The sequence below is a fragment of the Panthera uncia genome, chromosome B4 (assembly GCF_023721935.1).
Source record: "Panthera uncia isolate 11264 chromosome B4, Puncia_PCG_1.0, whole genome shotgun sequence".
Classification (NCBI taxonomy): domain Eukaryota; kingdom Metazoa; phylum Chordata; class Mammalia; order Carnivora; family Felidae; genus Panthera; species Panthera uncia.
This window is the reverse complement of record NC_064809.1, coordinates 128,687,000-128,712,157: the sequence shown is the minus strand read 5'-3', so window position 1 is coordinate 128,712,157 and position 25,158 is coordinate 128,687,000. Positions and strand designations below refer to the sequence as shown.

Here is a 25,158-nt window from a genome sequence, read left to right as displayed (position 1 = left end):
GTTTGATTGTTTTCACTTAGTGCTATTTCCTGTAAGTTTTGTGTAGTGGTTTTCAAACATTTTGGATGTACATTCTTACTTTTTTTTTAAAAAATTGAGGGGTGCCTTACTGGCTCGGCGCAATCAGTAGAGCATGCAACTCTTGATGTCAGAATTGTGAGTTTGAGCCCCACGTTGGGTGTAGAGATTACTTAAATCTTTAAAAAATTGGGCTCGCATTTGATAATGTGTTTACAAACAGGTACGTCTCAAAATATTCGCAAAAAGAAGTAACACATTACTTTGCATTATATGATACATCATATATTCCATATGGCTAATAGAATCAGCTTTATTATTGTTAGCTAATACTTAACGGATCTGTACACAAAACGGGAGTCATTGATAACTATGTATACGATACCTATTTAAAAGAGTCCTAATTTTGTATTGTTTTGAGTGTTCTAGAAGTCGTCATTGTTTTTGCCTTGTGTGTCTGGCTAAAAGTTTAAACTGGAATTCAGAAAAGTGTCTGCTTCTTTCTTGTTTATCTCTTTTTACTAATATTTAATCCGTGGTTAAAGCCACTTGTTCATTCTGTGAGTTGTTAAAACTAGGTGATACAATCTGTAAATCCACTTAGATAGCAATAAACTGTAACGAATCCTGTATCAAAAGTAAACCATCATTCCATATGCTAAATATTGTCACAATTTTTTTGCCACACTCCGGTGCACAGTCTTAAACTCTCTGCCTTCTCTCCCCATCGTGTAATTTTTAAAATATCAGATTAGGCAGTAGAAAGAATTAGATCACCTTTTTGTTCTTTTTCTTTTTTAACTTGGGAGAGGTGTATTAATGTGCATGTTTGTTTCAGTGTCTAGTTCTGGCTCCTACGAGAGAGCTTGCCCAGCAAGTACAGCAGGTGGCTGATGACTATGGCAAATGTTCTAGATTGAAGAGTACTTGCATTTATGGAGGTGCTCCTAAAGGTCCCCAGATTCGAGACTTGGAGAGAGGTAATCTTTTTTAAAATTAGCACGTAAGAGTTTTATCAATTTTTATGAATGAAATCGAAGAGGAAAATAGTGGGTCCTTGTGGGAAGAAATTCAGTATTCCAGCAGGTTAGAAATTCTCAGGTATGGTTGAAAGGCTATTAGGGGAAAGTTTAACATCATTAGAGACAAACTTTGTGGAGATTTGGTAATTATACGTCAAGTGTCTTTACATCATGCTCTTCCAAGTATGGTGTTAAATGTAGCTAGTGCTCTGTGGTATTGAGTGCAGCCACCGGAGCTGGTGCTTCTCAGTTTGGTGAGGCTCGGAGAGCGTATAAAGAATTCTTAGTTGACTAGATCTGCGGTTTTGTTTTATAGGTGTCGAGATCTGTATAGCTACTCCTGGACGCCTGATAGATTTCCTCGAGTCAGGAAAGACAAATCTTCGCCGATGTACTTACCTTGTACTGGATGAGGCTGACAGGATGCTTGATATGGGCTTTGAACCTCAGATCCGTAAAATTGTTGACCAAATCAGGGTGTGTAAAGCTGATGATCGACCATCTTTATGCCTAGTGCCTGTTGCCATCCTTAGCCTGAAAGAAAGCTTTTCTTTTCCTGGTAGCCTGATAGGCAGACACTGATGTGGAGCGCAACCTGGCCAAAAGAAGTAAGACAGCTTGCAGAGGATTTCCTTCGTGATTACACCCAGATCAACGTGGGCAATCTGGAGTTGAGTGCCAACCACAACATCCTCCAGATTGTGGATGTCTGCATGGAAAGTGAAAAAGACCACAAGTAAGAGAGATTTTACCGTTTGGGTGCTATTAAACCTTTCCTAATTATCCTCCAAAATTAAAGCATTTGAGAAACCTGACATTTTTTGAGGCCCCAAAACATCAAAAGCATTACTAGCTTTCTTTATATCATTCATCAGGGCACTGTCGTTAGAAGCAAGGATTCCGGATCCTTAGTTGTGATAGTTACCAGCTGTATAGAACATAATGTGAAAAAAAAAGTACCATAGTTTTGGGGAGTTATGTTGTAGACCTCCCTTCTACATAGTGTACGGGGAGGCCTTCTCCGAATGACTGCATTTTTGCTCGTCTTGTTTTCAGGTTGATCCAACTCATGGAGGAAATAATGGCTGAAAAGGAAAATAAGACAATAATATTTGTAGAGACAAAGAGACGCTGTGATGACCTCACTCGAAGGATGCGCAGAGATGGGTGAGTGCAGCGCTGAGGTAATTAGCCTCAGGTTTTATATTTATAGTTCAGTAGGAATTTTTAAAGTTTAGATTTCCTCTTTTTTAAAGATTTTTGAAATATTGGTTACTTTTCCTCTGACAGTTGGCCAGCTATGTGTATCCATGGAGACAAGAGTCAACCGGAAAGAGATTGGGTGCTTAATGGTGAGTTCAAAACTAAATATTGTCCGTACTGTTTCCGAGATGGGCACGCTTTCTGTAAAGGACCAGGTAGTAAAGATTTTCTGCTTTGCAGACTCTATGGGGGTTTGTGTCATAGTCGTTCAGGTCTTATGTTACAGCAAAAAGATGGTCAAGAACCATATGAAAAAAATGGTCTGGCTGTGTTGCAGTAAAAGTAAAAATAGATATTGCCAGATTTGATCCATAGGCCAGCGTTTGCCAAACTCTGCCCTTGCTTATTGAATATTAGGGGCATTTTTGGCATATCTCTACTGTCCTTTAAAGTCAATAATGCGGGCTGTTTACACTTTTTCATAACTTACACCACATTTTCTTTCATAAGGTCTTTTATTTTTTTTTTTTTTTTTTTTTTTTAAGCTTATTTTGAGAGAGTGAGAACGCCAGCAGGGGAGAGGGAAAGAGAGGGGGAGAGAGTGTGGGGCTCTAACTCACTGTGAGATCATGACCTGAGGCAAAACCAAGAGTTGGACACTTAACTGACTGAGCCACCCAGGCGCCCCTAAGGTCTTATCTTTAAAATACATACGGGGGCGCCTGGGTGGCTCGGTCGGTTAAGCGTCCGACTTCAGCTCAGGTCATGATCTCACTGTCCGTAAGTTCGAGCCCCACGTCCGGCTCTGTGCTGACTGCTCAGAGCCTGGAGCCTGCTTCAGATTCTGTGTCTCCCTCTCTCTCTGCCCCTCCCCCACTCATGCTCTGTCTCTCTCTGTCTCAAAAATAAATAAACGTTAAAAAAAAAAAAAAAATTTAAAATACATACGTTCACCAGCCTGTAAAGCTCCCCAAACCTTGTACTTCTGGAATTTTCATGGAGGCTTCATAACATAGGCTTAATTGATTATTAACTCGATCTCTATCCTCTCCTCTGAGGATGAGGGGTAGGGCTGAAAGTTCCAAGCTCTTATAATCATGGCTTGGTCTTCCTGGTGACCAGCCCCCATCCTGAAGCTTTCCAGGATTCCACCAAGCATTGCCTCAGCACAAAAGATACTTCCGTCACCCAGGATCTTCCGAGAGACTTGGGGTCTGTGTGTCAGGACCTAAGGTCAAAGACTAAGAATAAAAGACTCTCCTAGCATTTCTGTTTACAAGCATTTTAGGAGCTGAGTGCCAGGAGTTGGGGGCAGAGACGAATACACGTATTTTCTGTTATTTCACAGAGGAAAGTAGGGTTCCTCCTTTCATTTCACATCTTTTAAAGTTGCTTCCTTCTCCTGCCCCTTAACTTTTGGTTTTATTTCATGTGAAAGGTAACTTCAGTGTCATAATTTAAGGGCAAAAAATTGTAGCTCATATAAATTTTGTTACAAATTGCTACATAGTTTTAACAGTCCTTTTCAGTAGAGGTAGCTTTTGGTCTGTTGCCTCTCTGCTAAAAGTGAGTAGAGTGAAGATTTTCAAAGAATCACTGTTTTCCTTTGAATTTAAAAGAGCTTGGCATGTTCTTGACACCATCACTTGAAATTTAACGTGGTAGAGTGAAAAGGCCAGATAGCTAGGAATGTCTGTGTGGTCATTTTTAAAGATAATCATTTGGCCTTGATTGTATAACTTGGCTTTCGTGGTACTATTCTTGTTTTGCAGAGTTCCGTTCAGGAAAGGCTCCCATCCTCATTGCCACAGATGTAGCCTCCCGTGGGCTAGGTTTGTATAGATAGGCGTCTCTGTCAATGGTATATGTATCTTTTGGTTTAAAGATTTCTTTGTCATTTCAAATTAGAGTCGTGTATACATGTGTTTAGATAAATATCTAAAAGAGAAGAACACAAAGTGTGATAATTTCCCTTCCCCCCACAACTTTTTTTTAACCTTGGTGTTTTTTGTTTTTTGTTTTCTTTTATTTTCAAAGTCTCTTCCTGCTCCTGACAAACAGGCTTTGGTCTGCAGCAAGGCCTAGGCATGACTATTCAAATGGTTAGAGGGGACAGGAGACATTCAGTTGAACAGCTCAGCTTTTTCCTGGTTTTATTCTGTTTTCTGGCTGGATAGGATGAGTCTGATTGAACCTAACTTATTAGAAGCTAGTTTCGGCAGATACTCCTTTCTCTCTCTCTCTCTCTCTCCCTCCCTCCCTCCCTCCCTCCCTCCCTCCTTCTCCCTCTCCCTCCCTCCCTCATCCTCCCCCGCCCCTCTCCCTCTCTCCCTCCCTCTCTCCCCCCACTTCTGTATATGCATATACATATATATATATATATATACACGTGTGTATATATACATCTATATGTATGTGGAGTTCCGATTCCATGAATGCTAACATAATCTTGGTATTTAATGAGTCCATAAATATGTTATCATTCAGTAATTAAATCTGCATTGCCCAATTTTATTCACTGAAGTAAGATAATTGTGTACGCTCAGTTGTCCCCTCCTCCCACCTATGCTCCTATCATCAATGTGCTGTCTTCCAGTTTAAGAACTTAACTTGAAGCTTATGTTCTTTTGGAGGTTTCCACCCATTATGATTTAAATTTATAGAACTATTTTGTGGTACTCGATCCCATTATTTTCTGAGGTACACAGGTACATCTCGAAATTTTTATATTAAAAAAGATGACATTATGTCTGTCACAAAGATCTTTTTAAATTACTGACAGGTGTTTAATTTCTTGCCCAGTAAGGTGAGAAGTACCATATTCCCTTGTAATGCGTAGCGTAAAGAGAAAGCGTTCAACCGGAATACAAGAGAATGAAGGCTTTTTATACATTGCATTCATCATTCCCTCCTTCAGGGGTGGTGGCCTGCAGCCATGACTGAAAATTGTCTCTGCCCTCAGAGGTCATGTCTGGATCTGTGCGGTTAGAACTTGGGCCTGTTGGGAGAAGAGGCTGAGGCCTGAAAGCAGTTTACACAAAAGCTTTCAGTGATGGTGGTTTTTAAACAGGCTTGCTATGTGCTGGTAGCTTCTTTGTGCATCTTGCCTAGACAATTAAAAATACTTCCTCCCTTTCCCCTTGCATTTCTAAACCAAATCAATTGGCTACCATTAGAATAACTTAGACTCTTCATCCCACCCCCACTCATCCAAGTGAGGGGAGAGGGAAGGTACCTGAGTCTGTTTCTTGTTACTCAGCATCAGTGCTTGTTTTGGGCCCCTTTGTTTGCTGCCTTGTAAAAATCAAAAGGAGGGGGAAAACCCACCAAAATGGCAGAATGCTGACCAAGGTCCTACAAGATCCTGGAAAGTGAAGGCTTCTACCTCATAGACAGGGGTGCAATTTTCAGCTGAGTCACCAGGCCTTTTTTCACTTCCTGTCCAGCGATGGCCTCTTAAATGTTCCCTTCAGGTAAGTTCTTCAATTCCCATAGTTTTATGATAGTCATCCTCAGGAAACCACTATTCCCTTTGCGCTGGGATATTTTTAATTTTTCTTTTTCTTTTTTTTTCGTTTAAACTACACACTGTTAAACTAAAAGTATTGAATTGATTTTGTTTTGTTTTTTAACAGAAGCTTTGATATCAGCTGCAGATCACTCAGTACATGGCCGAGGCAAATCTACATTGGCCCGAAGCAGCTCTAGATGAGCCTGTTGGCTAGTCTCAGTCCCTCCCAATTAGTGATTGGGAGGGGTTTGTCAGACAAAAAGTTGTTATCCCGGGCAGCTGGCCAAAACGTTAACTTTTCAGTGTCTTACCCTGCTACAGCATCTCCTCTAAAGGCAGCAAGATCATATTGTGGCAGTGCGCAGATAAGATCAGGGCAGGCCCGACTGGAGAAAACCAAATCCTGCGCTTGCTCTTTGGTGCCCTCAGCCAGCTCTGTGTGCACACACACAGGACCCCTTTCTAGGGTGAAGAACTTGCGACATGTCCGTCCCCTATCGAACCCCTCCAGAAATACTCCCGACTAAAAGTTTCTGAACGGTTGACTCCAGTGCCCAGTGCTTTCTGCTAGGAAAGCACACGTCTGTGCCTCCAGTGCAGTAATTCAGCTTGCTCTGCTGCCCACGGTCCTACACCGTGGGACTGACTCTGAGGAGCATTACCATAGGTCTGAAGATGTGGTCCTGGAGCATAACTTCCCAGCCCTTCAGCCCACATCCATCCTGGCCCTGGCAATTTTTATTTTTCCTTTGTTGCATCAACGACCCTAGCCGGAGACTCACGCTGCCCCCTGTGATAACTGCCTTCTCGTCTTTCTGGTGTGATTTCAGGACTTTAGGGGTCAGTAAAGACTGAGGAGCCTTTATCGTAATAAGAAACAGACATAATGCCCCTTTCTTCACAGGCCCTTTAACAACAGCTGAATTTTTTTTTTTTTTTTTTTTTAATCATCTCCCCTTTCCCCTGAAATTGATCCAGTCTGGGCAATAGATGCAGTCTGACCCTTTGGATGTAACTTACATTTTTTAATTAATTATTTTTTTCTACAATCACCCCAATTATCCTTGGGGGAGGCGTTGGAGGACCTGAAATTTTTACCCGAACCCAGGTTCTCCGGCGCTTGGCAACCAAATGGGGCTACAGAGAAGCATCTAAGCCAGTTCACAGAGCGAGCGTGTGTGGGGACTTCTCACTGCCACGGACCCTTGATGCATGCTCCCCGCGCTCCAGTGGTCCCGTGTCAGAAGGCGGAGTTTTCGAAAGGAGGCCGCCAAAAATAAAAGGCAAAGAGACGGGATCGGCTGCAGCGGTTTCCCAAAGGAGGAGGGAGTGTGCATCGGTCTGGTAACAAACAGAGAATGTTTTTTAATTATTTATATCACAAAAATCTGTGTTTTATCTAGGATATTTTCTGAATATTCTTTGTAAAATGCAGATTTTTTTCCACAAAACATTAGGATTCTTTGTTATGTTAGACTTGTTTGTTTAAGTAGGTAAAAATCTACATTTAGCTGAAAGCATTACACTAACATTTACATACTTGAAGCATTAGGAGGTTATTCAACCCAATTCCCAGCAGTGGATAGAACATTAAACTTGTGTCTCAAGGTTTCATGGTTTTTCCCACCCTCTTTGGCTATTTTAATTTCCCAGGTTATGTAGACAATCTTTGACAATTGAAGCAAGTACTGAGTTGAAATAACCTTGAGTTGAGCAAAAAAACCTCATTTGGCAGAGCTGGGCTTGGTAGTACAGTGAAATTTTAGTGTAATGTGCTCTTGTGGTAATTGAATGGGGAAAGATAATTCGGATATTTCTGCAAAGGAAAATAGGTGTGTACTGTACTTTGGCTCTGATCAGTTTTTTAAATAAGGAGAGCAAAAATTCTTTTAATCTATTCTGATTGAGTCTCCTTGAAAATGCAGTAAAGTATATATGAAGTTTCTTTTTTCATTTTGCTCTGTGACTGGTTTAAAGGTAAGTTTGTTATACTACTGGTAGATTTTGCCAGGCTTCTCCCAACAGAGTAGAAGTAATTTGATCTTGTAGCTTATCGGTGGTACCACTTTTTTTCTGCATTTCCAGTTTTGAAAAGGAGCTGGAATTCGATACAACTCCTGCCAGTACGTTGGTTAAAATAAAGAGGCAAGAGTTCGGGTGGTCGAACGGGATTCCATTAGGATTTCATAGCTGATAAAGATGCCGATTCCTGTGCATGTCCCAAGAATCAGTAATCCTCTTTTACTCTGTTGGGATGAGTCTTTTTTTGTTCCTGTTCAGAATGGTTACTAACTTGATCTTCTTTCCTCTTGCTGTCATCTGCATTCGTGCTTCCCACCTGTTGTTGGCATGTCCTTTACCTTCTCTTTCCCTGCCACATCAACCTACACACCGATTCGTCGTTGGCCTCGAAGATGTGGAAGATGTCAAGTTTGTGATCAACTATGACTATCCAAACAGCTCTGAGGATTACGTGCACCGTATTGGCCGAACGGCCCGTAGCACCAACAAGGGCACTGCCTACACCTTCTTCACCCCAGGGAACCTAAAGCAGGCCAGAGAGCTGATCAAAGTGCTGGAAGAGGCTAATCAGGCTATCAATCCAAAACTGATGCAGCTGGTGGACCACAGAGGAGGCGGCGGAGGAGGGGGTAAGGGTAAGTCCTGGAGTTTTCCAGGTACTGCCAAGGTATCTTTTTGGGCTCATTGGGCCTTTTTTTGGTTTGCTTAAGTCCTGTGAAGACTTTTAAGTGTTACTGAATAACAGAGGATAGTGATTAATAGGTTTTCATAATTGTTCCTGAGTAAGACCACGTGATTGGGGCGGGGGGTGGGGGGGCTGTCATGTTTGGCCTCCTAGCAGCATGGTATTTCCATAGACAGTAATCTAAAACTGACTTTTGTGTTGTGAAGTATATGGTGCATGTTCAAAATTAAGGTGAATTACGGTTATTTTTAATACCTTCAAAAACTTTAGTGTATTAGGCTTTCAGTTTCTCATGTGAAGAGAGCAGTAATTTTATATCGTTTTGTGGCAGTAGAAACAGGTATAGTTAACGAATATAAAAATTGGATAGTTCTGGGACACCTGCGTGACTCAGTTGGTTAAGCATCCCAGCTCTTGATCTCAGCTCAGGTCTTGATCTCGGGCATGAGGTCGAGCTCCGCCTTGGGCTCCTCACTAGGCATGAAGCCTACTTAAAAAAAAAATTGGATAGTTGCAAAATAGGCTAGGGTCATAGCTTCTGAACTACTATTTTGGTATTCTTTTGTCCCAAACTTACTGCATGCTAAAGCTCTGTGTCTGAATTACCTGAACGGTTTTTAAAATACAAGGTTTTTGGTTTATTTGTAAGTGGGTTTGGAATTGAGCCTAGGAACTTCAAGTTTGTGAGGTAACTTTGACGCGGCTAGGCCCACGGAGCAACGTCCGAGAGCTGGTGTGCGCTAGTAGACGGTCCTCGTAGGGTCATAGCAACTTGGCTGCTTACCTTTTTGTGTTTAATGTTTATTTATTTTGAAGGAGAGACAGAGCGTGAGCAGGGGTGGGGCAGAGAGAGGGAGAAACAGAATCTGAAGCACGCTCCAGGCGCTGAGCTGTCAGCACAGAGCCCAGTGCAGGACTTAAACTCACGAGCTGTGAGATCATGACCTGAGCCCAAGTCAGACGCTTAACTGACTGAGCCACCCAGGCGCCCCACTGTCTTTTTATTTTTAATCTATGGTAAGTCACCTCAACTTCTTTACCATTGTTGCTACATTTGTAAGATTGTTTCTTAATAATCCTCAAAGAAAAGGATTTACAATGGTGAGAAGCTGAATGTCTTTTCGTGTTTACCATTCTTTTGAATATGTCCTATTAAAGAATCAAATGGTGGGTATCTTTTAAAGTAATGGATTTGGAGGCTGGCCTGGGTAAAAATCAGATCAAGAAGGAACGTTGACTGCTTTTGTACCCGGTAGGAGTTTTTACACGTGGTCGTGTTTGGACTGTATTTCTGGCATTAAAAACTCCTCGTGTCCTCCCATCAGGAGGTCGTTCTCGATACCGGACCACTTCTTCTGCCAACAATCCCAATCTGATGTATCAGGACGAGTGTGACCGGAGGCTTCGAGGAGTCAAGGATGGTGGCCGGAGAGACTCTGCGAGCTATCGGGATCGTAGTGAAACCGATAGAGCTGGTTATGCTAACGGCAGTGGCTATGGAAGTCCAAATTCTGCCTTTGGAGCGCAAGCAGGCCAATACACCTATGGTCAAGGCACCTATGGGGCAGCTGCTTATGGCACCAGTGGCTATACAGCCCAGGAATATGGCGCTGGCACTTACGGGGCTGGTAGCACCACCTCGACTGGGAGAAGTTCACAGAGCTCTAGCCAGCAGTTTAGTGGGATAGGCCGGTCTGGGCAGCAGCCACAGCCACTGATGTCACAACAGTTCGCACAGCCTCCGGGAGCTACCAATATGATAGGTTACATGGGGCAGACGGCCTATCAATACCCCCCTCCCCCTCCTCCCCCTCCCCCTTCACGTAAATGAAACCACTTGAGTGGTAGTGACTTGCGCAGACTTAACTGCATTTAAAGGAACGCTGTCTTTCCCTTTTATTTCTCTTCCCCTTTTCTTTCTTTTTTTTATTTTCCCCCCAACCATTGTGATTTGTCTTTCATGCAGATTAGTTAGAATTCACTGCCAGGTTTCTTCTGTCCGCCAAAATGATCCAGTCTGAAATAACAGATTTTGTAAAAACATATATATAGCCGACTGGAAGAGATTCTTTTTTTTTTTTTCCCCAACTTCTTGCATGTTGAGGATACTTGAGCTATTTTTCATCTTAAAAGAAAAAGTAAGGTATTAGGCCCTTTTGTGGGAGCCCATTTTTGTTGTCCTGAGTTGGGGGTAGAGGGGGGAGGGTAGAGGGTTGAATTCTGCAGAAGAAGGTGGCATCTGTGCTTTAGATTGCTCTCATTACTGGGTTAGAAAACCAAGAGGGAATTCCCTGCACATTCTGTAATACTTTTTAATGTTCCTTGGGCCTGATGAATATTTAAGACAATGCATTGGCCGTTGTCATTTTGGCTGATTGCTCGTTAAGCGCATTTGACAGTTAAAAAAATTCCTAATTGGTTTTGTCTCCCTTATATCTGCCTTGCCCCTTCCCAATTACTGAAAAATAACCATTTTAGTCAGGTTAGACATTGAATTGCTGAGTCTGAGTTTCTTAAGTGTGTCTTTTAAAAACCCCAAGTGTTTATTGAAATGGTGAAACGTAGCATCTCGGCGTCTGGGTGGAAGCTGCCTAGTTTTCTTCCCCACATAACCAGGGACCATCTGTGAAATTCATTTTCCAACTAGATAGTTGCTCGGGGCAGAATGAACGTAAATGCTCACTGAAAATTTATTAACCAGTTAAATAATTTAACCAGTTACATATGCGTTCACCTGCAGTGTAAAAACCACTTTTAATTATAAACAATATACTCAGTGGCAAAGTTTCTTTTTAAACTCCGTATCTATAAAGCTAGAATAAAAGCAACTCTTGCCAGCTACTCTGCCCTTTCGGCCAAATTCTCTTGAATAAAGAACCTTCGGGGTCTGTTAAGAAAGAACTCTTAATTCTCTTCATACTCTTCTCTGCAGTGCTTTGTTGTAACAGCTTTGGGATGCACATTTTCTTCAGCATCCTTTTGCACTCAGCTTTTTACAGGTAGGTAGTGCTTAAGAGAAGTTACAGAGGACTAAAGCCTAAGTCCTTTCACTTTTCCTCCTTCCGAAGGTAGGTGAGTTTGTCCCCTTTAGAATGATACTGTTTAACTGAGACTCCCTGTAGCACACGGGCCTAGAAAGAACTCTCTGCTCTTGTGGTCACCGTAACAGGACAGGGAAACCAGACAGCACCAGAAACCTCTTCCATATCCAGTGTTGGACTATTAATTTTTTTATGCTATTGGTATCGTTCATGAACAATGTAGTTAAAGGGGGAAGGCTCCACTGCGTCCTTTGGCTAAGGCCTGAGGGTGCTTGCTGGTTTGTAATATCTAAATACTTGAGGTTCTTTTGTTTTTTTCTTTTCTTTTTAAAATTCTTCAGGGAGAGAGAAGGGATGGTTTCTGAGGGGTTCTGAAAAGTATGGTTGAATGTGCAACATACAGGTAGGTTGTCAGCATAAGCTGAAATCTGTGCATGTGAGAACTTTGACATGTCGTCTCCCCCAAGTCCCCCCACACTTTCTTCTTCCTTTACTTCTCTTTTTTCCCCCCTTATAGAAGTTGAGGCCGAGGGAGGATGGTAGGCACAGGAAAACTTGGGCAGAACCGCTCTGTGCTTTCAAACCAAAGTGCCCCCCGCCACAGAAAAATTGTGTCTGAGCACTGACCAGTCCATCGTAGACATTTCTTTCTACATCAGACTCGTGACTATTTTTAAGCAGAGGTGCCACTGTAAGGGGTGCCGTTTGCTCTCTCGCAGGTCTTAAAGCCTCCCTTGGTGGTGAAGGCCTCTGGGCCCGCAGACGGCATTCGGTCTGCCACTCGCTTCCCTTTTTCCGCCAGGGATATTGTGGTCGTAGAGTCAAAAGAACGGCATAGCCCGAATCTCAAAAGCTATCGTGGCCTGAGCGCAGCTGAAATCGGGCAGAGTTTTTCCTAAACGGCTTTAGAGTAACTCTTCTGCCTCTACGTCTGTCCCTCATGATTCAGGCTCTGCCTTTGCTTCAGGACATGAGCAGAAGAGTCCTCGTGTGAGGCTAGTTACTGCAGTCACGGTTGAAACTCATTTAGGGAAAGGATTTCAAAATTAAGCTCTGGGGCTGCTTCTCCCCAGTTCCTCCCTAACCATTCGTTGTGTGGACTTCTCTCATCTAAAAGGTTGGTGGCTTTTGCTTGGGATCAGTGCTCTATTCATGTTCTTGCTGGTCTCTGAACACATTCCTGTCGCATTAAGACTTGAAAGATGTGTAGATGTGTGATGTTCAGGCACAGGATTCTAAGAGCTACGTTACTGTTCTTAGTTTGTCAATTGTCCTTTTGATACCATCTTGTTTTCTTTTGTAGGTATAAATAAAACACTGTTGACAATAAGGTGTGAGCTTTTTATTGCACAGGACAGTGGTAGTCGCCTTACAGTTTTTATTCGCTTCAGGACCAAGTTTGGGGCGTGTTGGGTTGAGTAGTAACCTTAGCACCTAAAAACGTGGAAGGGAGGTGGGGTTGATGGCTCTTACTGGGAAGATTTGAATCCCAAAGCAACGAGGCAGAATACCTAGTAGGGTGAGGCCTCAGCATCGGTTTCCTCACTGATAAAATGGTCCTCGCGGTAGCAGTACCCACCTGGGTTATTGCTTGGATTTAAGTACTCCGTGTGGAGCTGCCGTAGCCGTGGCAAGACGCAAGGCCATTTTAGAGCCGAGGCACACAACTACTGAAGTCTGGCCGAAGCTCATCTGTTTGGCTTTCGTCTGGCTTTTGGAGGCGGGTTAGAAGTGGAGTAACGACACTTCATCCCCGTGAGACTGTCAGCTTTGTATCCCTGCCTAAACTTGGTCTCCTGTCTGGGAAGTGAAAATCGCCACAGCAGCCTGCTTTTCTTGGTCTGGTCTTTGGGGGCATTTGTCTTCTGCACAGAGCGACATCTTTCCAGGTGGGACTGACTGTTCCTTAGTGGGAGGCTCACACTAGGGCCATAGAGAGCAAGGTTATTTCACCCATATATGGGTTAAGCACCTAAGATTTCTTGATGTCCAGCTGACAGGCACCATGCTCGTATAATTGGCCTGGGTTTCTCATTGCAGCTATAATTTAAGGGAGAGATTGGTGAGAACGTCTTCTACGTAGATCAGTGCTCTGCTGAGATATCCCCACTAAGCATCTTTCTGACTGACGTTAGGCCTGAGTCCTGTAGAAGTCGTCCAGGAGACTATTTCAAAGAGTTTATTCTGTGTCCTCGTGAAGGCGTAGAACCATCTGTGGGGCCCTCAAATTGGCATTGGAAGACTTAACTTCTTTCCTTTAAGGACTAGGAGAAAATAGAGACGAAATGAGAATTCACCACACCGAGAACTCCCTTTTAACTACATAACCTTAGGATCTCTAATGCCCAGTCCACGGTAGCTACACGTTACAGCCAAGGGGGAAGCTTCGTCACGGATTACCTACAGACTCCCTCACCCCTACGCCCCACCTACGTTCCTGATCCCACGCTCCCTCAGGCCACAAATGCAGTTGGCCTCCACTTCCCTTTCACACCTATCCGGTTCCTCTCCGCTCAAGAATGCCCACCCACCGGTGACCTCTTCAACAACCGCACCGCACCTGCCGTAACAAGTCTCCCTGCTTCGGCCCCTTTCACTGCCCAGCAGCTGCTGGCTCTGTAAATGAGCCCTCCGGTGGCCGCCCTGTGCGATGCAAACCCATTATTACCCTCTGATCTCTCCAGGTTCGTAGATTCTGAACACGCTAGCCTTTCTGTCCTTTAGCACACCAAGCTGGTTCCTGCCTTAGGGCTCCTGCGCAAGCTATTCTTCTGGAATGTTCCTTGTATATCTTTCTAACAAGCATTCTGTCCGATGTCCTCTCCTAGTCGACCTCTCTATGTATATCATTTGTGTCCATGTCCTGGTCTGTAGTTCTTCGCGGTGCTCGTTTCTTAACGACACTCGTTCCTCTCTTCCCACTGAAATAAAAGCACCACGAGGGGCAGAGACTTGGAGCTACGTTCACTTCCCAAACGCCCTCAACTGGTGAACGGGTGACACCTGCCAGTGCCAGCAACACTGCTGTGGCCGAGCACCTACCTTTGGTCACATACAAGTAGAAGAAGTCGCAGTAGAAGATGGTTTGTACCACTCCAGACACCACCGCGATTTGGTCGTAGAAGTTCTCGGTCTGGTACCGCCTGATCCAGTTAGCCAGGTAGAGTGCCCGGTACAGCCCGAGAAAGAACAGGTAGTGAGTAGTGATGGTCTCCGCCTCGCCGGTTTTACTGATCATGAAAAGCTGGGGCAGGATGGCCACCGATTCCAGGTAGATGGAGAAAGTCCAGAGGATCTGAGCCAAAGAGGGAAGAGGCCGGAGGAGGCTGATCAAGACCAAGAAGGGGGCCGTCGCTTCAAAAGAAGGTAACTACTAAAATGTTCACGGGACAGAATATGACGAAACAAAAAAGTTCCCGAAATATAATCCATTCCACCCCCTTTTCTCTGTAAATAGGAAATATTTTAAAAGTTCCAAGTAAACTGCTTTTTTTTCACATCACGTGGACATTTTCGAACATAATTTTTTAATCGTAGCAGAACTTTATTGTATAAACTCGCCTTCATGCAGGCCATAGTTTCTCAATGCACGAGCATCACAAGTTCATGTTTGTTGGTCCACAGCCCAGACTTCCTGAGTTACGTTCTCGGCCTGGACTGTGCTCAGGTGTCCACCTTTGGGACAGAAGTTCTCAGTAACCATAAGTGGTGCTGTGATGCCTGCTCTGTTTGTCCACAGGACTATTTGGATGCGCCCATTTCCAAATGGAGTCGTGTGAATAGCTTATTACCGATTTCTCAACTAACAACGATATACGAGCGATGGTCACGGTTGTACCAAAACACAAGCCCAGACCTTACAAAAGATCAGAGGGAAGGATGTTCGGCAATGTGTTTACCCTTAGCGATTGGTATTCCGCGTCCCTTCACTTACCTCCAAGGGAGTGAAACTGTAGTTCTCAAGGAAGGAGAGACCAATGACAGGGACCAGAAGAAATTCCAGGCGGAACGTGTCATTCTCACTGTCAAATGTTTTCCGAAATTTCCCATAGATCATGTACACTGTGACGTAGGCACAGAGGAGAAAAACCACCTAACAAGGGAAAGAGCCACAGGGGAATCCATAATGAAGTCATTTTCCACTCTCTTGGCTGGGCTTCCAAGCTACCTTGAGTTGGGACCAGCCTAACTAAAGGGCCAGTGCTCTTGCCCCAAGGGGGAAGAAGTGAAATGCGTACCATTTCTCCGGAGTCATTCCCCTCGATTCCGAAACTAATGACCCTTTTGTTAAGTAACTCCTTGCTTCTAATTAGGACCACTGGCACTAACCGTGTGAGGACCCAAAGGTGCCTGGGCATCTCCTTACTGGAGAGCCTCAGGCAGGAGATGGGGGGGAGGGTTGGTCTCTGTCGGGGGATTTAGCAGTGGCATTCCAGGGCTCTTAAATGTCAAATTCCTAGATCTGCATCAGTGACCTGTGAGCATTCTTCCACTAGGACTAACGTCCTTTGAATCATTTGGTCATTGGTCCTGCGGAAAAGCACTCTCTTTAAAAAAAAATTTTTTTTTTAATATTTACTTTTCAGAGAGAGAGCACAAGCAGGAGACGGGCAGAGAGAGACGGAGACACAGAATCTGAAGCAGGCTGCAGGCTCTGAGCTGTCAGCACAGAGCCCGACGTGAGGCTCGAACTCACAGACCGCGAGATCATGACCTGAGCCGAAGTCAGACACTTACCGATTGAGCCACCCGGGCACTGCTCTTTTTTTTAATTTATTTTGAAAGAGAGAGCGAGCAAGCGGAGGATGGGCAGAGAAGAGAGGGAGACAGGATCCCAAGCAGGTGCTACACTGTCAGTGCACAACCCGATGCAGGGCTCAAACTCACGAACCGTGAGATCCTGACCTGAGCCGAAGTCAAGAGTCGGACACTTAACTGACCGAGCCACCCAAGCGCCCCAGAAAAGCTCTAATTGCAGTAGCCGTCCCTCCAGCATGTGACGTTATGGTTTGGCCTCTAACTTTCTAGGCCAGAGGTTCTCAACTTTGTGCATCAGAATCGCACAAGTAGCCACCTTTTTCCCCTCCTGCCCCCAGAGTTACTGATTTGGTAGGTCTGAGTAGGCCTGTTGTATTTCTAGCAGGTTCCTATGTGATGCTGATGCTGCTGGTCCAGGAACTCACTGGCCTAGAGAACTCCTATGTGAACTTCAAAACTCAGTCCCTCACCAGAATGAGGCAAATACACTTGGTGTCACCATAGCTCCACGGGAACATACACGATGTCCCCCATAATCACATGCTCTGGAAATGTCTGTGTACCCGGTCTCTTTCCCCCGTTTTCTGTAAGCGGGTCCTGACTGTCCTGTCCACCTCTGAACACCCAGCCCCTAACTCAGGGCCCGGCACAAAAAACATCCCAGAATGAATGAATGAATGAATCAGTGAAGTGGTGATCACTTCCTCACTTCACCAATGCAGAAACTGGCCTCTCTGAGGTTTCCACAACTAACTCGTTCTGCTATGCCAAGCGCTGGGTCCTCAGCCCCTCCCAGGACCGTTCAAGTCCGACCCTCAGGCAGAAAAATGAACCGAGCAGGTGGTGGTTGCTATTTCCGTGTTGAATTTAAGCAGACTGTGATTTCAGGACCTCAGACAATTTCACACAGTTCGACGCCCCACAGGCAACAACATCTTCCATTCCAGCAAGATGCCTGGAATCCCAAAGTCACATCCCTGATGAGGAGGAGAAAGTACCTTCTGGGTGCCAGGCGCTTTACCTAAATCATCTCATACAGTCTTCACAATAGCCCCGCGAGATCGGTAGAGTTCCCCATTATGTAGCCTTCCTTCCTTAAAAAGGGAACTGTTAGTGGGGCGCCTGGGTGGCTCAGTTAAGCATCCAACTCTTGATCGCAGCTCGGGTCATGAGCTCACAGTTCATGAGATCGAGGCCTGCATCGGGCTCTGCGCCGGAAGTGTGGAGCCTGCCTGGGATGTTCTCTCTCTGTCCCTCCCCTGCTCATGATTGCTTGCACTCGCTCAGAAATAAACTTTAGGAAAAAAAAAATGGAACTATTAGATGATGTGCCCAACTGAAAACTATATTTCTCAGCCTCCTTTGCAGATAAGGATGGTCAGTGACGCGCAGTCACTGGCTAGCGTTAGGGAAAGCTCTTTACAGAGGGCTTACCCAGATGGCAGGTACACTGTTGCTCTTTTTTCCTTTCCTCTTCCTTCCTGCCCAGAATGTGATGTGATGGTAGGAGCCCTGGCATCCATTTTGTGACCCTGAGGCAACCTTGAGGCTAGATGCCACATTAGGACTTGCTATATAACTTGCAAGGCCTCTTTAAAAATTAAAAATTTCAAGGGGTGCCTGGTGGCCCGGTTGGTTGAGCATCTGGCTTCGGCTCAGGTCATGATCTCACAGTTCCTGGGTTTGAATCCCCGCGTCGGGCTCTGTGCTGACAGCTCAGGGCCTGGAGCCTGCTTTGGATTCTGTGTCTCCCTCTCTCTCTGCCCCTCTGCTGCTCGCGCGCTATCTCTCAACAATAAATAAATGTTAAAAAAAAAAAAAAATTTCAAGATGGCAACAGCAAAGCATTAAACCCAGTGTAGGGCTCTTCTGAGCAACTGCATGTGTCCCACACTGACAAGTCCTGGTCACACTAAAGATAGTGGAGCAGAACGTTAAAAGGAGCTAGGGGTGCCTGGGTGGGCCGGTCAACATCCAGCTCTTGATTTGGGCTCAGGTAATGATCTCACAGTTTGTGAGTTCGAGCCCCGCATCGAGCTCCATTTCGAGCTCCACGCTGACAAGCCTGCTTGGGATTCTCTCTCTCCCCTCTCTCTGCCCTTCCCCTGCTCGTGTGTGCGCGCGCTCTCTCAAAATAAATAAACAAACAAACAAAAGGAGCTGCCATCCCAGGCCTGGATGGCCCACCTCCAGATTCCATGTTATGAGTAAAGAAAAAATAAACCTTCATCTTACTAAAATCACTCTTTTTTTTATTTTTAATTTTTTTTTTTAACGTTTTTATTTATTTTTGAGACAGAGACAGAGCATGAATGGGGGAGGGTCAGAGAGAGAGGGACACACAGAATCCGAAACAGGATCCAGGCTCCGAGCTGTCAGCACAGAGCCCGACGCGGGGCTCGAACTCACAGACTGCGAGATCGTGACCTGAGCCCAAGTCAGACGCTTAACCGACTGAGCCACCCAGGTGCCCCTACTGAGACCACTCTTAAGTCTCTGTTACCAGCATCCAAGCAGGAACATTCCACTTCCCTCTGAAACCCGGGCTCCTTCCACTAACCTGTGTTGCCTTAAAGAGCTAAGATGGCTGAGGGAGAAGTTCCTGGCCGCTCGCTCAGTCGGTGGAGCGCGTGACTCTCGATCTGGGGGTCGCGAGTGCAAGCCCCACATTGGGTGCGGAGTTTAAAAAGACGTGGGATGGCTAATTTGGAAAAAGCTCACCCCAACGTAACCTCCAACGGTTGTGGCCCGGGGCCCAAGACGTCAGAATAGGACCAAGACATTCTCGGTTTCCCCTGTGAAACAGGACCATGCTTCAAAGCAACAGTTTCCCATCACAAAGTTAAGTCCAAGTTAACCTGCGCCCTCCCCCAGCCCTCGGCGGCAGAGCCCCTGCCTGTCCCCTGAATACAGCAGGCTTGATCCCACCTGGGTGGTTTCTGAACCAGCTCTTCTCTGCTTGGAACGCTCTTCCTCTGATCGCCTCGTGGCTGGTTCCTTGTGTCACACAGACCTTGGCTTACGTGTCACCTCCTCAGAGAGGCCCCTCCTGGTCACACTCCCTGAACATTTTCCTGTTCCTTCTCTATCACGTAACCCAGGTATTAAAACTTCTTTTCTTATAACCAAAGGAGGGGCGCCTGGGGGGACTCAGTCGGTGAAGCGTCCGACTTCAGCTCCGGTCATGATCTCGCGGTCCGTGGGTTCCAGCCCCGCGTCGGGCTCTGTGCTGATGGCTCGGAGCCCGGCGCCTGCTTCGGGTTCTGTGTCTCCTGCTCTCCGTGCCCCCTCCCCCGCTTGCACTCTGTCTCTCAAAATAAATAAATGTTAAAAAACAGAATGAAAGCCAACGTCACCCTATTTTAATAATATCTGCATAACCTCACCCCTAACCAAAGTTTTGCTGGCCGTTTTATTATCTGTCTCCCCAGTGAGAATGTAGGTTCCTTGAGAACAGAAGCCTCGCGGGTCTTCTTCAGGTACCTGGCTCACAGGAGGTGCTCAAGAAATACGGATATTTGTCAAATGCATGTTGGACGAATAACCTCTCTGCAAGCTCAGGGTACCAGGTTTGATTTTTGGCTCATTTTTTGGAACCGTCATAATAGCCACCCTTTATCGAATACTTGATATACGATGGCTGTGGTGTATTTGCATTTATTACCTCATTTCGTGTTCACAACGGAACCCGCCGAGGCGAGTACTGGCACTGTCTTCAGTCTGAAGATGAAGTGCACAGGGCCCAGGGCCTCGCCCAAGCCCAGGGCCCCCAGCGGCTGTCAACACAGTCAGGATTCCCATCCAGGTCTGCCCGGCTCCACAGCCCGTGTTCCCGAGCGCGCAGTCTCGGTCTGCGGGGCTCAGGGGACCCCGCCACCACGGCCACCCCCCCCCGCCGCCCTCACCTTCATCACTGTGTTGTAGACGGAGATGAAGTTGGTGAACAGGTCCAGGTACCTGGTGGTGAAGACGAGAGCAAAAAGGATCTGGCTCTTCCCAGAGATGCCTGTGGCCAAACGAGAAGAGGGGAAAATGAGACCCGGACTCCTAGGCCCCACGACACTCAAGAAGCCCAGTGCCCGGGGTCGCCCCGGGGGGGGCTCCGTCCTTTACGCGTCCCACTCTTGACCTCAGCTCAGGTCTCGATCTCAGGGATCCCGGTGTCCCTGCGTGTGCCTGCCCGGATTTCAGCTCTGGAGAGGGTGTGTGTAGTGGTGGGGGTAGGGGGGTCCGGGCCTCTCTTCGCTCCACCCTCACACTTCCACTGAGTCCCCAAAGTTCTGCCTTTTAGACGGCAACTCACTGAGAGGTGATTCATCAGGGAGACCAGAGCGGGCAGAGGAAGAAGCAGGGCCGGAGGACCATCCTATTTTATTTTCCAAATTTTAAACATTCAAAACGCGGGGTGCCTGGGTGGCTCAGTCGGTGAAGCGTCCGACTTCGGCTCGGGTCACGATCTCATGGTTCGTGGGTTCGGGCCCCGCGTCGGGCTCTGGGCTGACAGCTTGGAGCCCGGAACCTGCTTTGGATTCTGTCTCTCCCTCTCTCTCTCTGCCCCTCCCCCACTCATGCTCTGTTTCTCTCTGTCTCAAAAATAAACATAAGAAATTTTTTTCTAATTTTTTTTTTTAACGTTTTATTTATTTTTGTGACAGAGAGAGACAGAGCATGAACGGGGGAGGGGCAGAGAGAGAGGGAGACCCAGAATCGGAAGCAGGCTCCAGGCTCCGAGCCATCAGCCCAGAGCCCGACGTGGGGCTCGAACTCACGGACGGTGAGATCGTGACCTGAGCTGAAGTCGGACGCTTCACCGACTGAGCCACCCAGGCGCCCAAACATAAGAAATTTTTAAAAAGAAAATCAATTAAGAAATCAAAGATTCAAAACGCTTTTTTTTTCACCGATAAAAGGAATAACTATTTTTGCTCTTTGTAAAACAAAAAGCAGCTGATCATAAAGACAGTGCAGAGGGTTCCCGTATACCCGTCACCCAGCTTCCTCCTGCAGAACATTTACCAAAACTAAGACATTCACCCTCGTATGGCACTACTGACCGAACTCCAGGCTTCAGTCAGGTTTCACCCATTTTCCCACTGACACCCTCCTCCTGTTCCGCGAGCCAATCCAGGGATCGATGCTGCATTTAGTGGTCACGTTCCTTAATCGCCCTTCGGCCACTTCTGCTACGTCACGGAGGTGGGGGAGGCAAGGACAGTCTGGACACCTCACCAAACCATCCCCATCGACGATGCCCGCGTGTCTGATCCAAAGGTCAACTCACCCAACCTCCCCAGAGGCGGCTGAGGACTGCGTTCAGAACCACATCCTTCCCCGGGCTTCTGCGACTGTCCTCATGGCTAGCTCACCGCCCCTGGCCGCTCCCGTCCTCACCACCTAATCGTTGAGGGCTCCCCGGGCTTCTCCCTGGCCCCGTGCCGTCTCAGGGACGCCCCAGCTCCGGACTCTCCTCCGAGTTCTGACCCCTATATTCCAGCCTGACCACACTCACCATCTCCCCGCGAGCCCCTCCCCTCCTTCGAGAACGCCGCCACGGTCCCCTCCAAGCTCACGCCAGGAAAGCAAGAGCCATCCACCTCCACCGCCCCCACTCCCGTGCCCCTCGCCGGCCCAGCACCCTACCTCAGGGCTCCCACCCGTCTCCCCAAGTCCTTCCTTGCTGCCACCCCCACCCCCATTCCACTTGCCAACCAATGGGCAATTTTTAAAATAAAATTCCACTTAAAGCCCTTAAGTGGCTCCCAAATGCCCTTTAAAATAGAGACTCATATCCTCCTCGTGGCTCCTGAGGTCCCGCCCAACCTTTCCTGGCGGCCTGCCTGGCCCCATATCTCATCACTGTCCCCCTCAGTCCCTCCCTCCAGTCACGATGATAACATCTGGGTTTTACTCTACGTGTAACCGAGTGACTGGGGACTTTGGCACCCAGAAGTGACATTACCCGATTAAGGGCCCGCTTCCTTTATACGCCTGAACTGTGCCTTATCTATTTCTCTGGTGCTGCACATTTTGGGGAGGGAGACAACTGCTGACGCCCCCCAACGTTCTGGGGGGCACCGGGCCCCCGTGCCGGCTTTCCTGCCAGTATGGCGAGCCCGAGCCCCACACTCCTCATCTGTAAGATGAACGCCCCCCCCCACCCCTGCCATGGGTGGGACAGCACTGACGTGAGGCCTACGCAGGATTCAGTGAGGGTGTGAGTGCCCCCTGGGGGGGTCTGGGACTTGGACTTGAGGCCGTGGGGCTGGCTGTGGTGACGGAGCCCACTGCTGGGAGTGGCCTGGGGTCCAGGCGGCAATGCCGACCCGAGGCCAGCTCCGGGCCATGCCTGTGGCCACCCCATCTCACTGAGCCCTCCCAGAGGCCTCTCCAGGGAGGTCCTCGGCACCACTTAGGAGGGTCCAGGAGGAGGGTCCGGCGGGGGACAGCTACCCTCTCGGCACATGGCCTTCCTCCCCCGCTCCCCTCTGCATCCTCAGCCTGCTGGGTTCCTGGGCTTCACTCACACCTCAGTGCTCAAGCCCGACAGTCAGGAGCACAAAGGTTTTCACGCTCCTTTGAAAGCAGTGAAACATTTCCACCGAAGGGAGCCAGGCACAGAGACCCGGGACAAGGAAGGGAATGCGAGCCGGTACCTGGCCAGAGTCCCCCCACCGCCCCGCCCCGGGGATCCCCTGAGCACACAGCAGCCCTCCTTCCATTTGACGGATGGCAAAACTGAGGCCCAGGGTGACACAGGGAGTCAGTGGCTGGGCGAGACCTAAGCCCCAGTCTCCTACCTTTTGGGGTGGGTCAGCGAGGGTCACACCAGGCTCTGCGTCTGGGGGCAGACGGGGCTGGCGTCCAGGCACCTCACCTCCTCAGATCCCCGCCAGGCGTGTGCCAATCCCCCTGCGCGCGCGCACACACACACACACACACACACACACGCTTCACCGCCCAGCTGCCCTTTTTCTTTCCCCGTAGCACTTAGCACCTCTAAGAAACCGTATCATTTACTTGGCTGCTACGACTGTTGCTGGCTGGCACGTCTCCACTGCTAGAAAGTCCCCTCCACCAGGCGCGGGGCCCAAGTTGTCGGTGTTCCCTCCGGGGGGCCAAGGGCCGGGCGGGGCAGCGTGGGTTGGGGAACAGCGCCCCCTCCCGGTCATGGTTGCTCACTCCCGCCTAGGGTCCTCGGTGGAAGTGCAGGGACAGGTCCGAGCTAGACTCCCCCACCCTCCCCACACCGGAGCCCCTGCCTCACTTCCCCGAGTGGGAACTTGAGGGGCCCAGAGTGCCCATCTCTCCAGAGACTGGAAACCGGAATGGCCAGCAGGTCCAGGACCACACCCTCTTGTAATGCCTCTCCCGCCAGCACCCAGCCCCTCCTCCGTGGCCAGTACACGAGGGAGTGACCTGCTTCACGTCCCTTCCGAGCCCCCCTCCCCTGCTCCCCACACTTCCGCCGCTCCCCAGTCCCGACTCCCTAGCCTGACCAACAAGGCGCTTTCACATTTGGACCCCCCACCCCTCTGCCACTCATCTCCCTTGCGGACCTCCCCCACATCGGGCTGCTAGCTCTCCCTGGGACAATCCCTGTGGGCTTTGGCACCCCCAGCACCCTCCACACAGCACACCCTTCCTGGTGACAGCCCGCCCATCCTCCAGGACCCAGCACAGAGCTGCTCCCTCCACCAACACTTCAGGGGTCTGCTCTCTGCCTCCTCGGGCCCCCACTCCGCCTGCATTCATCTCTGTATCCCCTGACCCCAGTGCCAAGCACAGGGTGGGCCCCTCCAGGACACCAGCGGGGCAAAGATGGCTGCAGGAGGCCTGAGCAGCCTTTTTGACGCACCGGGTCCTTTTGGCCACCAGCAGTCCCACCCTGAAACGTCTCCAAACCCCCCAGGGAAGGCAGCCAGACTGCTGGGCAAAAGGGGGACTTCTCCTGCCCTCCCGGGGCTTCTGCTACAGGGGCAGGTCCGGGCTCGCCAGGGCCCAGCCTGGTGTCCTTCCTGCCACATCACAGCCTCGTGTGCCACGCGCAGGCAGAGGAGGGAAGAGGGCCCAGCCTGAGGGGATGTCTGGAAGGGGCCGTGGAGAGTGGTGGGGGGAGGAAAGAGAAGCCCCTGAGAACTGGAGGCCAGTCCTGGGTGCAGACCCCTCCCTCCACCTTCGGATCCCACTCTGGGCCTGAGTGAGGGTACACAGAGTCACAGGCCGCCAGCTCCTGAGAAGCAGAAAGAGCAAACTGTCCAACAAGCCAGACTAGCGGAAGCAAGAGGGTATCACCTCCTGCGCACCCCCTCCTCTTCCCACTGGCAGGGGTGGGGCAGGGGTAAATCACCCTCCCTCCAGAATCTCCGAGGGTCCTCCTTCTTTGATGGGGTGCACCTTCCCATGTTCTCTGGAAGCTGAGCTGTGCGAAGACAGTCTCAAGCACCCCCAGGCCGAAGTCCCCACCCTGAACGGAAATTCAGCAGCCCCCCACCCAGGGCTTGCAGGCAGGCGGCACCGGCTGGGGCCCAGGCGGCCCAGGCCCTCCCTCCCCCACCCCACTCCCCACCCCCCACCCCGTCGCACACCTCCGCCCGGGCGACCCTCACCGGAGCAGCACTTGGACCTCCAGATCTTCCCCAGGAGCAAGATCATGGCCAGGAGGTGGCTCAGGTCGCCGAGGATCCGGAACACGTTCATGGTTCCCCGGGCGGGCGGCCCCCACCCCTGCCCCCGCACCGCGCGCGGCCAACTCCTGGGAAACTTTCTGGCGGGAGAGGCGGCTGCCACGTCCCCGGGCCGGGCTCTGGGTCCCGCGCTCCGAGCCCCGCGCTCCCCGCCGGCGCCGCCGCCGCCGCTCCGCCAGCGCACCCTCGGCCGGGCGGTGACGTGGCCAGGCCG

General features: G+C 48.6%; 2 protein-coding genes across 3 annotated transcripts in view; one reads left to right on the top strand and one right to left on the bottom strand.

Annotated features, from left to right (window-relative positions):
- Positions 1-12,832, top strand: part of DDX17 (DEAD-box helicase 17) — a 20,569-nt gene extending 7,737 nt beyond the window's left edge. The window contains exons 6-13 of one of the 2 annotated variants that reach the window (XM_049626354.1): positions 857-998; positions 1,357-1,517; positions 1,604-1,776; positions 2,097-2,207; positions 2,331-2,392; positions 4,016-4,075; positions 8,169-8,405; positions 9,787-12,832. In XM_049626354.1, the coding sequence (XP_049482311.1) occupies positions 857-998; positions 1,357-1,517; positions 1,604-1,776; positions 2,097-2,207; positions 2,331-2,392; positions 4,016-4,075; positions 8,169-8,405; positions 9,787-10,292 (1,452 nt within the window). In that variant the 3' untranslated portion in view covers positions 10,293-12,832. Of the gene's footprint in view, positions 1-856; positions 999-1,356; positions 1,518-1,603; positions 1,777-2,096; positions 2,208-2,330; positions 2,393-4,015; positions 4,076-8,168; positions 8,412-9,786 lie in introns of both variants that reach the window. The other variant, XM_049626353.1, reaches the window with a different exon arrangement.
- Positions 12,643-25,158, bottom strand: KDELR3 (KDEL endoplasmic reticulum protein retention receptor 3). The gene is made up of 5 exons (XM_049626365.1): positions 24,867-25,158; positions 20,166-20,266; positions 15,437-15,595; positions 14,545-14,797; positions 12,643-13,766 (listed from the first exon to the last, which is right to left on the bottom strand). The coding sequence occupies exons 1-5, from the start codon at positions 24,955-24,957 to the stop codon at positions 13,726-13,728; spliced, it is 645 nt and encodes a 214-aa protein (XP_049482322.1). The 5' UTR covers positions 24,958-25,158; the 3' UTR covers positions 12,643-13,725.

What these genes read in the sequence shown, in the direction of transcription:
- KDELR3 (XM_049626365.1), bottom strand. Translation starts at nt 24,957, where the DNA reads ATGAACGTGTTCCGGATCCTCGGCGACCTGAGCCACCTCCTGGCCATG. An exon ending in TCTACAACACAGTGATGAAG is followed by an intron (nt 15,596 to 20,165) that starts GTGAGGGCGGCG and finishes TTCCCTTGTTAG; the next exon opens with GTGGTTTTTCTCCTCTGTGC. An exon ending in ACAGTTTCACTCCCTTGGAG is followed by an intron (nt 14,798 to 15,436) that starts GTAAGTGAAGGG and finishes TCTTTGGCTCAG; the next exon opens with ATCCTCTGGACTTTCTCCAT.